Below are 19694 nucleotides of genomic sequence, written 5' to 3' on the forward strand. Positions count from 1 at the left end.
CATTTTCTACGTCACGTTGATGAATGAGGGCCCAGGAAGATTAGCCAAAGTTGTACTGTCACTCTGTGCTCAGTGATGCAGTGAAGCACAGTGATGCGTTATATCGTCTGATGGCTGTCGGAATAAAGGACTTCCTGTGCTGTTCAGTGTTGCATCTTGGGAGTCTTAGTCTAACACTGAACATGCTCCTTCTATCAGCCAAGTCCATGTCTAGTGGATGGGAGGGGTTGTCCATGATGGCGTGGAGCTTAGCAAGGCTCCTCCTCTCTGACACCACCACTCCAACCCCATCACATTACTGGCCTAGTGCCTCAGCGTGTTTTGACCCGCTCAGTTTATTGTCGATGTCTACTCCGAGGTATTTGTCCACGTCGACCCCCCTGATGGAAACGGGGGCCACAGGTGTACTCCTCCTCTTTCCTGTCCTTGTTGCCTAGTGTTACAATCAAGCATAAGTGACTTGCCCTAAGGCCTTCACAGGTAATATGACTTGTTTCCCCGGTAGGCCTTGATTGTAGCATGGTGGACAGCAAGGAAGTCGGACACGTTTTACCAAAAAATAACAATATTTATTATTTATTGAACAGCTAGTCTAAAGGTACAAAAGGGTGGAGAGCTGGGTGCTCCAACCTCCATGGTTCAGGATATAACAAAAAGAAAGCACATGGGCAAAAATATAGCAAGAAGCATGGGCAAAAATAGAACAAAGAGCAAATGGTCACAAAATTGAGAGCACAGGTGAAAGAGCACTTCTGAGAGCACTCTGGTGAGCAGTGTTGTGCTAGTTACTGAAAAATAGTAACTCAGTTACTTTACTCGTTACTTCATTTCAAAAGTAACTCTGTTACTTTACTAGTTACTTACACCCAAAAGTAATGCGTTACTGTGAAAAGTTACTATTTAGTTACTTAAAAAAAAAAATTGCTCCCATGCCCTTACAGATACTCAAAATCTGTTGATCAACTTGACAGTTTCCATTCACATCACTGAACTCTGCTAAGCAATGTGGTCTATACAAACACAAATCTGACACAAACACAAATGTTGTCCCGAGTCCCGACGTAATAAGAAATGCGCCGTGCCTAATTGTATCGCCACTTAGGTTGAAGGAACAGCCTTGATGTCGCCGGAGCGTTTCATTATAACCGTCTTGCAATGTTGTTTAAGATATCAATCGTGCATTGCAACGTTAGAATAGTTAGGATATCAACTGTGCATGAAAGGACTATATTTATATTGTTTGATTAGTATTGATGAGATTCCCTGGCAGATTCTTACAGTCAAAATCTGTTGATCAACTTGAGTTTCCATTAATTTGCATTCACATCACTGCACTAAAGTCTGCGGTGGTCGAGATGTAACATTAGTCCAGACCCTCAAACATTTTCTTTATCTCATTTCCATTTTGTATATTCTCTCTCCAAGTAGTTGGAAAAAGTGTTCCATCCCAATTTCCGTGTGCCGCCTGGTATCATGCTAATTAGTGTAGATCCCTGAAAGCGGGTGGCGAGTGGCTTCGGATGAGTCCTGGTCGTTAACGTTAGACTCCGCTACTAGCTTCGTTGAAGCATGGGCAGTAGATAGGATCTTTGAGCCAAAACACAAATTACATTTAACTAAAACGTTCTTTTCTTTGTGCTCGACAAAAGAGAAATAGTGAAAATATCCATGTGAGTAGTGGGCGCCGCCATGACAGTCAAGACTAGAGTAAACAAAACACGCCCACAGCACAGCGTGTCACCGCAGGTGAAGTGACAGACAGGAGAGGAGGACTGCGCTGGATCGCTAACACTCGCTAACAATCTACATAAAAATAACGCAGTAACCCATTCAGTAACGGTAACTGCGTTACTGAATTTCAAAAGTAATGCGTTAGAGTACTAGTTACCACCAAAAGTAACAGCGTTACTGTAACGCGCTACTTTGTAACGCGTTAGTCCCAACACTGCTGGTGAGAGACTGTGACGAGCGACAACTGCAGTGACGAGCTCCTGGTCTGTTTGTAGGGTGATGAGCCTTGTCACCACACCTGTGATCAATTACAAGAGCAGCCATGTTAATTACAAGAAAAACAACAGTGTGTCAATCACACCTCACCAATTAGTGACACCACACTTAAACCACAATGTGAATATACACCACAGACAGTAAGCATACCCTCCACCATGTGAAAGTACACATAACACCTAGCGATAGTCTTATAGTCCTCCAAACATTTATGAAATATTCCTACAAATTTCTCTTCCTCTGGTGTGAAATATTTCCTTTTTTCCCCCCTTTTTTTGGCATTTTACTGCTTTATTTCGGACAGGCCCGACAGAGAGGAAGGTTGGGAGAATGCGGCTGAGTGGTGCAGTGGGCATGGCGCTCGCCACTAACGCAGGAGATACTGGTATCGAGCCCAGCTCTCGGCGTTGCTACCGGCTTGGCCGGCCGTCATACTAACACAATTGGCAGTGTTAGAGGGTGGGAAAGCCGGTGGGTGGGGATTGGACGTTGTGGACAGCAACTCCTACAGGTCGGTTGGGTGACGCCTGTACAGCAGAAACAGGAAGTATCGGGGGCAGCGTGAGCCTCCCACGCGTTACTCCTCGCCACTGAGAGTTTGAGCTGTCTGGTGAAAAGATGCAACAGGCTGCCTCCTCATGTACCGGAGGGGATACGTGATGCAAGGCTTCTATCCTCACTACAGCCGACCAGTGGGAGGCATAGTCTAGCAACGTTCAAGACAGGGGAGGGAAGAATTGGAATAATACGAAATTGGGATGGGAGAAAAATTGAAAAATAAGGAGAAAAAGTGGATAAAAAAAAGGAAGGTTTGGAGAAGACATGGGGGAAAGACATGCGGCAAAGGTCGCCGCATGTCTTTCCCGGGACGTCCGCGGTGCACAGCAGTGCAGCTACGTGGTGCGTGAAATATTTCCTTTTTTAAGACTAAAAGCCATGATTGCAGATGCCACACATTTAGTTGGCTATAGGGCAGATATCTCTCTGTGATAGTTTAGTCTGTTTAGTCAGAAGTGATGGTTTAGTCTGTGCCCCTATGGAAGGAGCTATCAAAAGTTAGTTGGTCTTTCTGACTATGTGTTGAACTGGTTCAGAACATATATCAAAGGGAGAAAATATTACGTGAGGCTTGGAGATCATTCTTCTGAGAAACATTCTTCTCACTATACATACTGCCACTCGGAGACATCATTAGAAAGCACAATGTTTGTTTCCATAGTTACGCAGATGACACACAATTGTACATCTCCGCTGAACCAAATGATCACACAGCTATAAACTCCATTTCCGCCTGTCTCTTAGCAATAAACAAATGGATGACGAACAACTTCCTAAAATTAAATGAGGGCAAAACTGAAATCCTACTAGTCGGTCCTGTGTTATAATAGACTCAGACCTAAGCTTTAAATCACACACAATCAACAACGTGACAAAAACATAATTTTTCCACCTTAGAAACATAGCTAAGGTACGGCCGCTTATAAATAAAAAAGAAGGTGACAAACTGATCCACGCCTTTATCTCCTCACTGGCCTCCAAAAAAAACACAGAACGACTCCAACTCATTCAAAACTCGGCAGCTAGGTGTTTGCACAATAAACTGTTCAAGATCCTCTTCTTATTAAAACACATATGATTATTCATATTTCACAGTTTTTGTTCTTCATGTTTCATTCACGACCAGGAGGCAGAAATGTAGTTCTCAAATCCATTTAGTTTAATTTGGTTTTCCCTTTACAGGTTCTCTAGGCAGAGCAGCAGCGAGGCATGGCTTCTATTCTAACAAACAAAACTGTCACTTCTCCCGAAGGATCAAACACACCCTTTTACAGGTGGCACGCGTCTCTAATTAGCGTTGGAGCGTGGGGCCTATGCCTGCGCTTAACTGACTTCCCACTGGGGGCAAAAATGGTGCGTTACAGAATATAGCCTATAATGTACGTTTATTCTAAACAATATGATAAACAATTTAACGTGAATTTCCATTAAGGCTATTATAGAACATATTTATGCCAATTCGATTACACACCTTTTGCTACAATAATAAATGATATTTCAAGCTGTTCAAATTATATTACTATCAAAAAGTCACAACAAACTCCCCCCCGATGAGCTCCCAAGCGTCATCATTCTCCTAGTTCCAAAGGGTACAGCAGCTGTACCGGTCTCTTCAGGACCAGATTCTTGGGGAGTTTTAACGAACATGAACGAATCCTTCCGTCCCGTCCTATGAACACCTGTTCGATGCGACCCATTTTCCACATATGCTTTGGCTGCTTGTCTTCGTGCAGCAAAGCCAGGTCGCCCACCTTGAATGTGCTGGGCTTGGTCGCAGATGCTGTGTGTGCTGATCTCAGCTCCATTAAATAATCTTTCTTCCAGTGAATCCAGTATCCGTTGATCAGTCTCTGACGGTATTGTAACCGTTTGTTAAGCTTAGCTGCGTCAGCATTAGCGGGGTAATTGGGGGGAGTGGGCAGTGGAGGTAGGGTTGTGAGTCTCTGTCCCACCAAGAAGTGGGCTGGGGTTAGCGGAGCAGGCTCTCCGCACTCTGCGTGTGTGAAGGTGAGGGGTCTTGAGTTGACAACAGCCTCCACTTCAGTAAGCAACGTTTGAAGCTCTTCAAATGTTAAAAACGCTTTTCCTAACACTTTTCTCAAGCACACCTTCACTGACCTCACTATGCGTTCCCACATCCCACCCCACCAAGCTGCCCGTTCTACTATGAATTTCCAGGTGATCATTTTCCCTGAAAAGAACTCCTGTATCTTCTTATCTTTTATTAAATTATACATAGCTCTCAGATCTTTGTCTGCACGCTTGAATGTTTTTGCGTTGTCTGAATATATCGTGGTACAGATTCCTCGTCGGGCTACAAATCGTCTAAAGGCCAAAAGAAATGAATCTGTGCTGAGGTCTGATACTACCGTACTTTTCGCACTATAAGCCGCACCTGACTATAAGCCGCAGCAGCTAAATTGAATGATGTGTACATATATAAGCCGCACTGGACTATAAGCCGCATGTGTTTTAATGTTAATTACCATATGTAAGGAGTGGAGCCTGCGGCTTAATTTGACTCAACACGGGAAACCTCACCCGGCCCGGACACGGAAAGGATTGACAGATTGATTGCTCTTTCTCGATTCTGTGGGTGGTGGTGCATGGCCGTTCTTATATTGAGCTTTAAGTTCCCACCTCTACAGAGAATGACTCCCATTGGGACACAATACTGTCGGACAAATTACAAGAATTAACTCATTTGTATTAAGTTTAGCAAATAAGGGAACAGATAAATAACATTTCAATGCAGTAAAAAAAGCAATATTTCGATTTTCGGGTTTTGTCCACATATAAGCCGCACCGTTATATAAGCCGCAGGGTCGAAAAATGGGGGGAAAAGCCGCGGCTTATAGTCCGAAAAGTACGGTATTTCTAAATGCACAGCTCTTTTCACTGCACAAGTAAATAAAGCTACATATGCCTTTTTATTCTGGGGCTTTACATATAATGGCCCTGCGAAATCTACACCTGTTACTTCGAACGGCTGGGCCTCTGTTACCCTATCTTTGGGCAAGGGCGCAGTACATTGTTGGCCTGCTTTTAATTAACTTTTTCGACAGATGAGACACTGTTTTATCATTTTCTTCACCAACTGGCGTCCTCTTATTATCCAAAATTGTTCTCTCACCTGTGTCAAGGTGTCTTGTAAACCAGAGTGGAATACATCATTGTGCGCTCTCTTTATGGCCAGCAGAGAGAAGGGGTTAGTCCCGGAAAGTATGAGAGGGTGTTTTTGTGCGTAATCCCAGTTGGTTTCCTGAAGCCGTCCTCCGACGCGCAGAAGCCCTTCATTATCCATGAACGGTTTTAGGCTCATTAACTTTGAGCCTCTATGCAATTCTCTTCCATTTAACAAGTCTGTTTGTTCTTTTGGGAAGCTTTCTGTTTGGGAGAGTTTTGTCCAGTATTTCTCCGCCTCTCTGATTTCCTCTGCGCACAGCGGACCAGTTCTCTTTTTTTTCGTCTGTGTATTGTATGTAAAACGCAGCATCCACGCCGTGACGCGCAGGACTCTGTTGAGTTTGCTGTGTTTTCCCAGGTCAAATAGCGGGCCCAAACACATACTTGTTTTCTCCTCTTTCACTATTTGGCTTTGCACCACACACTCCTCCAAATTCACTCCTTCATCAATATCTTCTTTTGACGTACTTTTTCCGGTTGGCTCTCTTAACCACTGTGGCCCGTGCCACCAAAGAGAGTCATCTTTTAGTGTCTTTACGCTGGGGCCCCGTGTGCCGCGATCTGCCGGGTTCTCTGCTCCATGGCAGTGCCCCCAGTTCTCTGGGAGGGTCAGGTTCTGAATTTCGATCACTCGGTTCTGAACGAACGGCTTCCATTGTTTAGCCGTGCCTTTGATCCAATGGAGAGCGATCATTGAGTCTGTCCAATAGTGTGTCTTGATTTCAGGCATTTTAAATGTTTCACATACAAACTTTCCTAGTCTAGACCCTATCAAAGCTCCCATCAGTTCCAGTCGAGGTAGGGTGATTTTCTTTAATGGAGCAACTTTAGTTTTGGCCGTTATTAGACTAGTGGCGCATTTTCCATCTATATCTGTCGTGCGTAAATAGGCTACTGCACAATAAGCCTTTTCACTCGCATCACAGAATATGTGGACCTCTTTATCTAGAAGCGTGTCGTCACTATTCTGCAGTTCTGAAGTGTAACTTCTGCTTATGGCTATAGAGCCTAAATCGGGAATTTCAGCGCACCACTGATGCCATTTGTCGGAGAGGTCATCTGGGAGCTGTGCGTCCCAGTCGAGACCCCGTTCCCACATCTTTTGGAACAGGCATTTTACCCTAATGCTAAATGGGGATAAAAAACCTATTGGGTCAAAGATTCGTGCTGCGGATTGGAGAACTCCTCTCTTCGTGTTTTTTTTTGTCTTTTAAATGTTCAATAAAATCCTTCATTTCAAACACAAAGTCGTCTGTTTCAGTTCTCCATGTCAATCCTAACACTTTCATTGGCGTTTGGCTTTTGACTTCCACCTGTTCATTTTTCACTTGTTGTGTCCATTCTCTTTGCAGCTCATTTGAATTCGTTTTCCACTTGCACAAATCCATTCCAGCTTCAGACATGATCTCCTTGGCTGTTTGAGTGATTTTTAAAGCCGCCTCTACTGTGTGTGCACCGCAGATATAGTCATCTACTGTACGTAGAGACACTCATCTAGGGTTTTTGCAACCTCTGGATATTTATTCTCGTATTTCTTTAGATGATGACGAATTGTGGCTGCTAATAGAAATGGACTCGAGGACACTCCGAATGGAACTCGTGTCATTCTCAGAATGCTGATTTGGTCCATTGACAATGTTTCTCCGGTGGTCCAGAGAAATCTCAATGCATCTCTGTTCTGTTCGTTTAGAGAGATCTGAAGGAAGGCCTTCGTAATGTCTGACATGAGGGCCACTTTATACTGTCTAAATCTGACTAGAATGCCTAACAGGTCTGGATTTAAATTGGGGACGGTTTGGAGACACTCGTTAAGAGACAGACAATCTCTTCCATGTGAAGACGCATCAAATACTACTCTTAATTTTGTAGTTTCTCTTTGATCTTTAATTACAGCATGATGGGGTAAATAGTAAATAGGGTTCTCTGATTGTTTGGACTGCACCTGTTCTACTATTTCTACTATTCCCTCGGCTAGATACTCTTGGATGACGTCATTATATTTATGGTACAGTACGGGGTTGTTATGGAATCTTCTTACCAGGTGAGCAAATCTACTCTCAGCTGTGGCGTAGTTATCAGCGATGATCACCTGTTCCTCTCTCCATGGCAACCGAACCTCATATCTCACGTTCGTGTATTTGATTGACTCCTCGAATTTCAGTAGCGCGTCTGCAGCGCCTGTGCTCTCAGCGCGGCCTTCTTTTGACATTCCGAGGGACTCAGTTTCCCAGAAGCTGCGCAACTGTTTTGAAAGCGCTTGCTCCTCTCCCAGGCTCACGACCAGCACGTCCACGTCTCTGTGACACACAGCATTGCCATTGCGACAGTTCCTTGCACTAACCATCCAAACTTGCTTTCGAGCGCAACTAGTGCGTCACCCAGTCTCTCCATTCGTCCAGTGACGATTTTCCAGTAGTGATCACCTCCGATCAGGATTCCAAGCTTTTCTGAATCCATTCCCCTCACTGGGGTATCAGCAAGTTGCATTCCTCTTTTGTGCAGCGTTCCTCTCAGTTTCTCACTGGCTGTTGTCAGGTTTGATGACGTGCTCACGAGTGGCGTCTCCAGCAGTTCTAGTTCCACTGCTTGGTTGGTTCGAATATTTCTCAGATACACTCTAACCTTCCTACAGGTTATTCGTTTGGGTACTAGCGAGCCAAATGTGTGCAGGTTCAATACCTCCTCCCCTACTACTGGTAGACTTAGAGCCTTTGAGATATCTTCTCTTATAAAACTGCGTTGGCTACCCCCATCCATTACACACCTCACTATCTGGTTGTGTGTGGTTGTTTCAATCCATACAGTCGCTGTCTGCAGCAAGACTGTGCCTCTTTCTGATGTTGGGACAATTGACACTACAGCATCTGAGGGGGTTTCCCTAACGTTACTCTGTGTGCCCTTCTGTCTGGTACACACTGTTCTATGATGCCATACACTATTACACTCCCTGCACTTTGCATTTACTAGAAGTGTGCCTGGCACCTAGACATCTGTAGCATCTGCCCTGTCCCTTTAATTTTTATTTCCTGATCTCAGCAGTGAATTCTGAACAGTCCTTTGATCTGTGATTGCTTTTGTTACAGAATACACATGCCTTTCCATCTTCATTATCAGCTGCGTAAAATGTAGATGTCGATGCTGCGCCCGCGCTCTGGGGCCGCCGACTCCTCCTTTCCCAGACACTGTCTTTGGGTGGAGGTGGAGTCTCCTTTCTCTGTGTCAAGTTCATTGTCCTTTCCCGACTCTCCAGTTCCCTTTGCAGGAATGTCATTAAGTCTTTGACTTTCAATACAGACCCTGTAGCCTGGACACGCGTAAACTCCAGGGTTATCTCTTCGGGAATCATTTTCATGAGAATCGGGCACAGTAGACTACCATATGAGTCCGATACAACGCCCTGTGCGTCTAAACTCCTCACTTGTATTTCACAGTCATCATACAATCTTCTTAGTGCGTTAATGTTCGTGGCACTCTTTACAGGGGTTAGATTAAGGAGCTTGTTCATGTGTGCGTTTATGATCAAATCTTTACGGCCAAATCTTTCCATCAACATTGCAATTGCATTGTCGTAGTTCTCGTCGGATAAAGATAATCCTGCGACTACGTTTGCGGCCGTGTCTGTCAATAATGACTTCAAATAGCTGAACTTGTCAGCTGAACTCAGGGTGGTGTTATTGTGAATCGACACTTTAAATTGATTCCAAAAGTCTTGCCATCGGCTTATATCACCACTGAATTTTCCAATTATCAATTTCGGAAGTCTGATATGATCTGATCTACTTGAGTGTGAGTGTGAGCTCCCTTCGCTCACTCTTCTCTGTCGCTCCTCTTCTGTCTTTATGAGCGAGTCGCGCACCAACCTGTTGATCCGAGTTTTCCTTTTGATTATTCGGTCCATATAGTCCAGAGCCGTGGTCACTTCTTCAACCAGGTCCTTCTCCTCCGTCGCTGCTGCAATGTCCCGATCATGTTCATTTAGAGTTGTCTCCTTGACGACTAATATTTCTATTTCTTTGCTTTCCTCCAAGTCGGGCAAACATGGGGCCTCTGCTCCTATCTGCTTGTCTATCTTGTTCAGCAACTTGGTTACAGACGTCCTTACTGCTCCTCGGATAGCCTTCAATCTTGTTAGTTCAGTCATTCTTCTTCTTTATCCAATTAGTCCGTCCGTGTAGAATATACTTAAATTCTCCCTGGTTTCGGCACCACTTTGTTTGCACAATAAACTGTTCAAGATCCTCTTCTTATTAAAACACATATGATTATTCATATTTCACAGTTTTTGTTCTTCATGTTTCATTCACGACCAGGAGGCAGAAATGTAGTTCTCAAATCCATTTAGTTTAATTTGGTTTTCCCTTTACAGGTTCTCTAGGCAGAGCAGCAGCGAGGCATGGCTTCTATTCTAACAAACAAAACTGTCACTTCTCCCCCGAAGGATCAAACACACCCTTTTACAGGTGGCACGCGTCTCTAATTAGCGTTGGAGCGTGGGGCCTATGCCTGCGCTCAACTGACTTCCCACTGGGGGCAAAAATGGTGCATTACAGAATATAGCCTATAATGTAAGTTTAATCTAAACAATATGATAAACAATTTAACGTGAATCTCCATTAAGGCTATTATAGAACATATTTATGCCAATTCGATTACACACCTTTTGCTACAATAATAAATGATATTTCAAGCTGTTCAAATTATATTACTATCAAAAAGTCACAACACTAGGCTACTAACTAGAACCAAGAGGAGAGACCACATCAGTCCTGTATTAGCTAACCTACACTGGCTTCCGGTAACATTTAGAATTGTACGAGGCAAGCACAAATTCCTATATATAAACCAAAAAGAACAATCCAGATAAGACTATTGGACTACATCCAGGGCCGCCTCAGGGGGTGCACAGGGCCTCGCGGGAAGGGGGGCCTCGCACAAAAAATTAAAAATTAAAATAAAAATTAAAATATTTTTTATTTATTATTTTTTTTATTGTTTTCTTAAATTTTTTGCGATGCCCCCCTTCCCGCGAGGCCCTTTTTCATCACAGACCTAAAATCTAGTTTTTTTCACTAAGGGAGGGGTTACGTTACATGTGTACAGACGGCCGGCGTGCGTCAGCTGCGTTTGACTATTTTGCGCGTGCAGCATGGAGGTTATGCTTAGTTATGCCAGCCAAAACGAAGAGGACGGTCATTCGGCAGATGGACTGAAGATGAAAGTTGTTGCATGTTAGACAGTTCAGTCAGGCTAGCCATCCCAGCTAAAGGCAGGGACAGCTAGTTAGCTTTAGCTACGTTATAATATTGAGTGCTAACGTGTGGTTCAGTCGGGATAGCCATGATGATGTCGGCTAGTAGCTAGCTTAGCTAAAGGCTAACTAGCGTTAGCTAACCTAGAGAGAGCGTGTGCAGCATTGTTATGCCAAGATGAAGAGGACGGTCATTCGGCAGATGAACTTCGTCAACTCCACGCGGTTGTCTCCATCCTCTTGGAAGTTTGGTGAGTTTTTTAATGCACTCTATTCTATTCCCGCCGTGGATATATCTCTCTCTCTCTCTCTCTCGGGAGCCAAACGGCCCGGCTAGCTGTTGTAGTAGCTAATGGTGTGTGGCCTGGTGTCAGCACCTGGTGCGAGGGAGGTGAGCTTGGTGTTTCATTATGAGAATATCTCCATGCTCAAGTCGGCTATAGTCCGCGAGGGACTTGTTGCCGGCACCGCTATGGTAAACACCACTCTGTAGTGGGACGTGTATTGCCTTCTTTTTCCCTTCTCTCTTCGGATGAGAAGAGGAAAACACAGCGGCTGTCTGAAGTGTTGGCCTGTATTGCTTTTCTCACGTTGTACAGTTTTTCAGTGGTAGCCGCATAGCTTGCTTCTGCGTTAGCTAGTGGTTAGCGATAGCCGGGTTGAGCTAACTGTTAGCCAGTTAGCTGTTTAGCTACGACGTTAGCTGCTCGTTTTCGCTCGGCTGGGAACGTTAGCTTGATACTATCACTTAGCCTAGAGTTAGCTGTTAGCTTGTGCTACGACCATTGACATTAGCCGTGAGAATAGCAGGCCCTGGCACTCTGACTACGACATCATCTTTGACAGAAGATGTAGTCTGGCCTGCACCATGACAAGGCTCCGGCCATAGCTTCTTTTTGTCCCGCCAGCGAGAGGCCTTTCGTCAACGTGGAGACCTGTGTTGCGGCCTTTCGCCCTGCGTTCCTTGGTGCAGGTAAGATGTCCATTGGACATTACCCCACTCTTCCTTCCTTCCCCTCCCGAATGTTTTGTTAATAACGATGTTTTTTTCCAGGCAAAACATATGTTACTTCACAACATTTGGAGATACGACATGTGCTGTGTGTGAATTGTCTTGGTCGTTTGTGTAGCTTGGGTAGCGTTGGCCAAAGCTGTGTGTGGCCTGGTGTCAGTACCTGGCTACTCTATTTGCAGTTAGCCTATTTAGCTGATGTTGGCCATTGGCGCCTTGCTACTTTGTTTTCTCTGGTATAGACCCTCTTCTCTTTGGATTTAAGTGTTGATCTTTGTCCTTTTGCATCTATGTATATTCATGTTGCCTTTGTGAAGTTATCTTTTCCTTCTGTTTTGTTCTTCCATTAAAAGTTGAATATCCTTTAGGGGCTCATCTTTGCTTATCTCTCTCATACATGCTCTCTCTCTAACACACACACACAGACATGCTCTCTCTCTCTAACACACAAACACACATGCTCTCTCTCTCTCTTAAATTCAAATGGGCTTTATTTCACATTCTTGTATTTCTCTCAGTAGGTATGGGAGTTTTGAGTTATTGTCGATGTTTTCAAAGTCTCTTTGGGTGTTTGCAATTTGTGGGAAGTATGTCTTGGTATAGTGGGCAGGTTGTTAAGAAGTGGAGCTCGGTTTCCACCTCATCTTGTGTGCAGTGGGTCTGTCTTCGCTTGGGAGCCAGGTCTGCCTATGGCGGCCTTTCTCGATGGCTAGGCTGTGCTCGCTGAGTCTGTACCTAGTCAAGGATCTTCAGTCACAGTGCTCAGGTATTCTGCCACTGTGTACTCTCTGTTTAGGGCCAAATAGCATTTCAATTTGCTCTGGTTTTGGGTTGTTTCTTTCCAATGTGTCTCTCTCTCTCTCTCTCTCTCTCTCTCTCTCTCTCTCTCTGGCCTTGCTCTGGTGGAGGGTCAGGGGCATTGCCGGGTCTGTGCAGCGATAACACTGTATATTGACTGTAGAACGGGAGCTCTCTCTCGCTCTCTCTCTTGCTATATGTTGACTGTATCATGCCCAGCCTCGGGCAGCGCTATTATTTAAGAATATGTTGACTGTATGAAAAAAAATATATATATATATATATATATATATATATTTCTTATTTTTTTTACCTTTTAGGGGGGGGGGCTCGCGTTTAAATCTCGCACAGGGCCTCGCATTTCGCCCAGGCGGCCCTGACTACATCACAGAGGTAAGGGAAATAATGAAAACACACACCAAATAGAATTACAAGGTACAATATGTAAGACATGAAGCAGAACAGGCAATTTACATGTCAGTTAAAAGGCCGGGTGGGTTGCCGGGTTGCAGGTGTGTGTAAACAACTGTGCAATAGAGTCCTGTAGTAGTGAGGGACATCAATTCATAAATGTTCAAATAGCAAAACATACTTTAACCGACATCTGAACTCCAGGATCTGCCCTCTCCTCCAGACAGTAGACGTATCCTCCATCTCTCTCCTCGCTGTGGTGTGTTAATTACCGTACACACCATGGAATCCATGACCATCTGTGACACTGTGTTATAGTGGTCATACTGTTGACCATGTCGATGATTCTTAGAATATTTCTGGAATGTCGTGTACGTGGGAATCTGCTTGCCCGATGTGGGTCATGGAACCATTCCTACCTACATGTGTCAACAAGGGGGGAAAATCCTTACGCTTTAAATTATTTCAGCTATTTTACATAAAAAATTAAATACTCAAACTGTGATGTGGGAACCTTTATAGACACACATATGATCATTATGGAAAGTGGTTGCAGACAGGAGAGGAATGGGGTTGCCTGGTGTTGAAATGTCTCTGTTGTATAGTTACCTGGGACTGGTTCTCAAGAAGTGGGATTACTCAATGATAGCTCTAAGAAGCTGTCATGGAATAGCTCACACTCCTACACAGAGCTGTTCTACCCCTGTACGTCACACAGCCTGAAACACACTCCTACACAGAGCTGCCTCTATGCCTGTACATCACAGTCTGAAACACACTCCTACACAGACCTGCTCTACGCTTGTATGTCACACAGCCTGAAACACACTCCTACATTTAAAAAAAATAATTATGATTATAAGTATCTTTAGAATCATGTCATGTCAGTTTAACTATCAGACACAGAAAACTATGTGATTGGAACTGGGGCGGTATCCGTTCATCCTTGCTCGTGTATGGAAAATAGCCCACAAATGTCAAATGCCATTTATCATTCTAATGTATGAATAATTTGTTAGATGATAAACTTTAGAAACTAAATCTTGGAATTTGTAGACGAGACGTGAACATTTTTTAAAGATTAGTTTCCGATGCTCATAAGTATCTTGCTTACACTTTTGCTGCTCCATGAAGCTGATTTTGTTTTCAGAACATCACACAAATATTAGATTAGATTAAACTTGATCAGAGTGAGAGAACAACAAAATCTTATTTGCAGCCTATTAGTCTACAGGCTGCATACAAAGAACACACCTGGTTTAGCAGGGGAGGGAAGGTGGGGTGTGTGCAAAGGCCTGCTGTTCTACACCCAACAAAAAGGGTGCTGAATAGCACTAAAAGTGGTTCTTTGGCTCGTAATCATCTACAGGCTGCGTAAAAGATTATATAGGAAAATAATGTTATTACTGTTATGTAATACTGTTGTAAATATTGTATGTGTTAAGGGGGGTCAACTTCAGACAGTTCATAAAACTTAGTTTAGTTAAAAATAAAGAGAGAGTGCGTACAGCAAGTACAGATGACAAGTACGGTATAAGGAGGTATAAATATATATTCACAATTAACTATATGTCAATATTAAATCAATTTGATGCTTTGAAGGCACAACAATTGCAGATAAAGAATACATTTGCCGGATTGTATGTGACTTCCTTTAATCTTATGTTAATTTGTTAATTTACATCTGTTCCCATCTTGTATTGTACAATAATAATATAATAATATAATAATAATAATTATTGCAAATCTGTATATCACACAGCATGAAACACACTCCTACACAGAGCTGCCTCTGCCTCTACGCCTGTAGGCATATACCCTGAAACAGCTCTGTCCCAAGTGCCTTATAACTGTAACGAAAACTGACCTCTGTGACCAAATGAGTTTGAAAGAAAATGCGGTCATAACTTTGAATTGCATGTATACATACATAGCATAACAACTAACCAAATATTAATCTTGTCTGAACATTTATGAGTTATGTATGATGTAGTTATCAGAAAAGTAAACAGTATCTCTTCTGTGTAAGGATATCATCATCATTTCCATTGACACAGTGAATAAACAAGGCTGCACAGATGCCATGAAATTAAATAATATATGGGGAACAATTAATATATTATGATTTATTCAATATGTTAAGGGGGAAATAATATGAGTATAAGTATCAGTGGTTTAGTTTACTTCTTCTTTGAACATAGATTTTTTTTTACAATGGAACGTTGCAAAACTCTCTGCATAGGACTGCAGAAATGGCTAGCTGTTGTTCACAATGAGAGAACTTTGGTTGCCATGGATGCACTCCAAACGTACAAACATCAAAGTTTTGAGCATTCTCTTAAACAGAGTCCCTTACGATGTTCCACTGTCAAACATATCTGCCCAAACAGGAAGTAAACTAACCAGTGCTATCCCCCCCCCCCCTCCTGTGGGTAGATACAGTGATCTGATTTGTTCATTCCTCTGTCCGTCTGTCTATAGGTACACCCACCTGTCTCCACTAAGAGGAGAGGAGCACCGTGATTGGTTGCGAGGAGGTGTCCAGGAGTCAGGTGCCTCCTCTCCCTTCTCCCCCTCCTCCTCTCTCACGTCCCCATCCGGAACACGCTTTGCTTTTAGCTCACAGCTTGGTGGGTACAGGAGACGCATACGGATAAATACATGGGTTTTATTCAAAAACTATATTTATCCATTTATGATAAAACGGTCCATGTTTTTTTGTTCAATATTTACAATTTACTGATGGCTACATCCTCTAAAACTGTTTTAGAAGCAAAGGTCTTAAAGGAACATGCCAACATTATGGGAAATTATGCTTCTTGTCTGAAGATGGTGAGCACATTTCCCATAATGTTGGCATGTTTCTTTTAAGAGACCAGGCTCAACTGTAGAAGTAGAATTTGATGTTATCAGGTGCACCGTTATTATTGATAAACGGAGACGTTCCAATTGTTCCAAAGTTGACAAAAGTGCAGGCAGAGCAGCGGATCATCAATTCTAGTGAGATTCTCCATTCATGGCAGGAATTAACACATTTTTATAGTAGGTGTACATACAGTAGCTGACGTTACCCTGATAGGTAGGCTTTGCCCGCTCATGCAGGTGTAGGCATCTCTCTGCCCTTCTATTTATTATTTTATTTGTATTCTTTACACAATCTTTACCGGACTGAAAAAGACCCCAAAGATAAGGCATAATTGAGTTTGTTTGTTCCTGTTTTGGGATGTATAGCTAATATCTCTGTCTCTATGTCTGTCTCTCTCTCTGTCTCTGTTTGTCTCTCTCTCTCTCTCTCTCTCTCTCTCTCTCTCTCTCTCTCTCTCTCTCTCTCTCTCTCTCTCTCTCTCTCTCTCTCTCTCTCTCTCTCTCTCTCTCTCTCTCTCGCTCTCTCTCTCTTCCCCCAATCAGGCAGCCCTACTACAGCCAATCAGATGACCCTGTCTACTGTGCGCTTTGGGGGTGCAGCTAATGGGCTGCCCAATCAGGAGGGCTCTAACATGTCATTGGATGAGAAGAGCAGAACAATATCTACCTCCGGCTCCTTCAGAGATGGACTAGAGGAGGGTCAGTTATACTATCTATCTGTCTGTCTGTCTGTCTGTCTGTCTGTCTGTCTGGCCTTCCTTCCTCTCTTTCTTCCTCTCTTCATTCTCGTGTTGAGTTGGGATGTTCTAGCAGACACAACATCTTGTCTCTCTCACCCTTGATCTAACCAGACAGACAAGACAGACAGATAAATGTCAAACTGTCTTTCAGAAGTAGACGAGCACTAAAGCAAACCTCTAAAAACCCACCAAAAGTTCAGTTTGATTATGGTAAATGCACATATATTATTCTCCACAGTCAGACAAGAAGATTGATACAAATGCGTTCAGTAGAAAGCTATCCCGCTACAAACTAGCCTAGCTTAGTACAAATGAATGGAAGCAGATACGGACCATTAGCCTAGCTGTTGACCAAAAACACCTCTCCCGGAGGTTTAAGCTAGGCGGTCCGTATTCGCTTCCATTAATTTGCTAGATAACTAGGCATAGGCATAATGTTGATGTGCTACTTTCCCTATTTGGCTCACATTTAACAAGGGGTGAAAACTTGAACAAACTAGCTGTTTTGCAGTTTTTTTTTTTTTTTTTTTCACAGCCATTTGAAAGTCAACACATTCACCTAAATCCATAATATCCTTCACATTTAAAGTACTTCAAATGTATCTAACTCAAATATAATTCTAATAAATGCAATTTAACAAAAAATATACAAAATATTAAATGGGTACTATGCCCAATTCAATGTTATCCCTACCGTCTATATTATATAAAATTGTATATATTTTAAACAAGAATTCACTCTATTTATTGTACTGTTTGTTCATAGTTCCATACATAACGTTCTATGTGGAGGTATGGGGAAACACATATAAAACAAACATTAACCCAATTTTCATAATACAGAAGAAAGCCATAAGAATTGTGAACCAAGCTGATTACTATGAACCGACAAACACACTCTTTATTCAATCAAATACCTTAAAATTGGAAGATCTTGTTGATCTTAGCACTGCAATAATAATGTATAAAGCACATAACCACTCACTTCCAAGCTGCATCTAGAGAGCCGGTATAAACTCAGGGGAACTTGTGTCTTCAATATCACAAAGGCAAGGACAAATATAAAAAGTCGATGTATATCTGTTAACACATTAAGGACCAGCCACGAGTTAACTCGTGTTTCGGTGCCATGCGTTGTGAACCAGAGCCACGAGTTAACTCGTGGCAAGTTGTTATTGTTTTATTCCATATTAATAACCGTATTAACGTCCCCGATCGACTCTGCAGATTTACCCGCATATTTGATTTCCGCAACATGCAATACCGGCCAGATCCGCTTAGGGGCGCCATCGCTCCACTGCAGTATCATTGAGGGCGAATGGGAACATTTTTTATTTTACCGTCTATGGGCGTTTCATATGAGCCTGGGCCCTCATTTATCAATTTTTCTTAGAAAGTATTCTATTTTCATACGTAAGCATAGAATTTAGAATGTGTGCACGCACAAAAAAAACAGGATTTATCAACCGTGCGTACACAGATCCTACGCTCCTCCGTGTTGATAAATACCTCTTTGTTCTAACGTCAATGCTTGTGCATGATTATCCATATATGGTCATGAAACACCGCCCATGGGATGTGAAATAATGGACTGACCCGAGCGGAACTCTGAGAAACTTCACGGGAGATTGTTCACTGAGGCGCTGTCGAACCAAGAAGACACAACCGGTGTTATGGGATAAATAAAAGGCTGACTTGTACACGGTGATGTCAGATATCAACGGCTCCCTAAGACCATTGCTGCAATTCTGCCTGGACAGCTCAGAATACTAATATAGACCGTTCGTTGACCACTGTTTGGCGTTGGTGGTTTGATTGATTGATTGAAAAGTTTATTAACAGATTGCAGAATGGGTACAGTACAGTACAGCTCAATACATACAATTGTTAAGGGGATGCAGACCAGAGAAAGACTTTCGTCTTGTTTACATCAGGGTCCCCCATTTTCAATTCATCATGTGTGTGTCATTATAACCGTGCTGTAATATGAATGCCTTTATTAGTTGTGTTCGATTGGCTATAATATGATTTTTAGAGGCATCTATTTTGAATGAATGAATGAATGAATGAAAACTTTATTTAACAGATTGCAGAATGGGTACAATACAGTACGGCTCAATACACACAATTGTTAAGGGGATGCAGACCAGAGAAAGACGTTTGTCTTGTTTACATCAGGGCCCCCCCCTGTTGTTGTCGGTATTAGCCTAATACAGACAACAAAATAGATGCCTCTAAAAATCATATACTATTAGGTAGCCTATATGAATTACATATAATAGCAGCCATAGCCTACATTATGCAACAGTAACTTGCGCATACCAGTGTATGCGACGGACCAGTGTATACCTTATATCATATCATATTCATATTCATATAATAGTTTACTCTATCAGCATACCAGCATGTAATACATTCTGAGTGTGTATCTACCTCAACTCCTTATTATTTTGCGCATAGATTGCAGAAATACAGGAACGTTTTGATTTATATTAAAAGGCTTTGACATTGTAAAACTAAATACGTGGAATTCTGTAAGCATAATACAAGTCATATCACCCACACGATATATGCTCTGTGTCCAGAGCATGTATGCTTTTCATTCATTTAAGACACATTATTGCAAGGGTTTTGTAATACACATAGGCCTACACCCTCTGTTCTCATTGCAATGCGTTTTTTATTCTTTCTTATACAGTAGGAAGGGGGAAGAACACTATATTGTGGGTGTTCATATGACTTGTATTCTGCTTACAGCTTCAAAATTCCACTTGTTTCGTTTAACGTAAAGCCTTTTAAATATAATCAAAACGTTCCCGTGTTTCTGCGGTCTGTGCGCAAAATAATAACGAGTTGAGCTACGCGGAGC

General features: G+C 42.6%; 1 protein-coding gene across 1 annotated transcript in view; it reads left to right on the forward strand.

Moving 5' to 3' along the window:
* The window catches only part of LOC311245364 (neuron navigator 2-like), a gene marked incomplete at its 5' end in the record, with an annotated part of 206362 nt that overhangs the window by 82248 nt on the left and 104420 nt on the right, over window positions 1-19694 (forward strand). The window contains 3 exons of the mRNA XM_084335207.1: window positions 13161-13202; window positions 15702-15850; window positions 16629-16784. Coding sequence (XP_084191333.1) covers window positions 13161-13202; window positions 15702-15850; window positions 16629-16784 — 347 coding nt within the window. The remainder of the gene's footprint in view (window positions 1-13160; window positions 13203-15701; window positions 15851-16628; window positions 16785-19694) is intronic.

Source organism: Notolepis coatsorum (assembly GCF_963971535.1).
Source record: "Notolepis coatsorum genome assembly, chromosome: 18".
Taxonomy (NCBI): Eukaryota; Metazoa; Chordata; class Actinopteri; order Aulopiformes; family Paralepididae; genus Notolepis; species Notolepis coatsorum.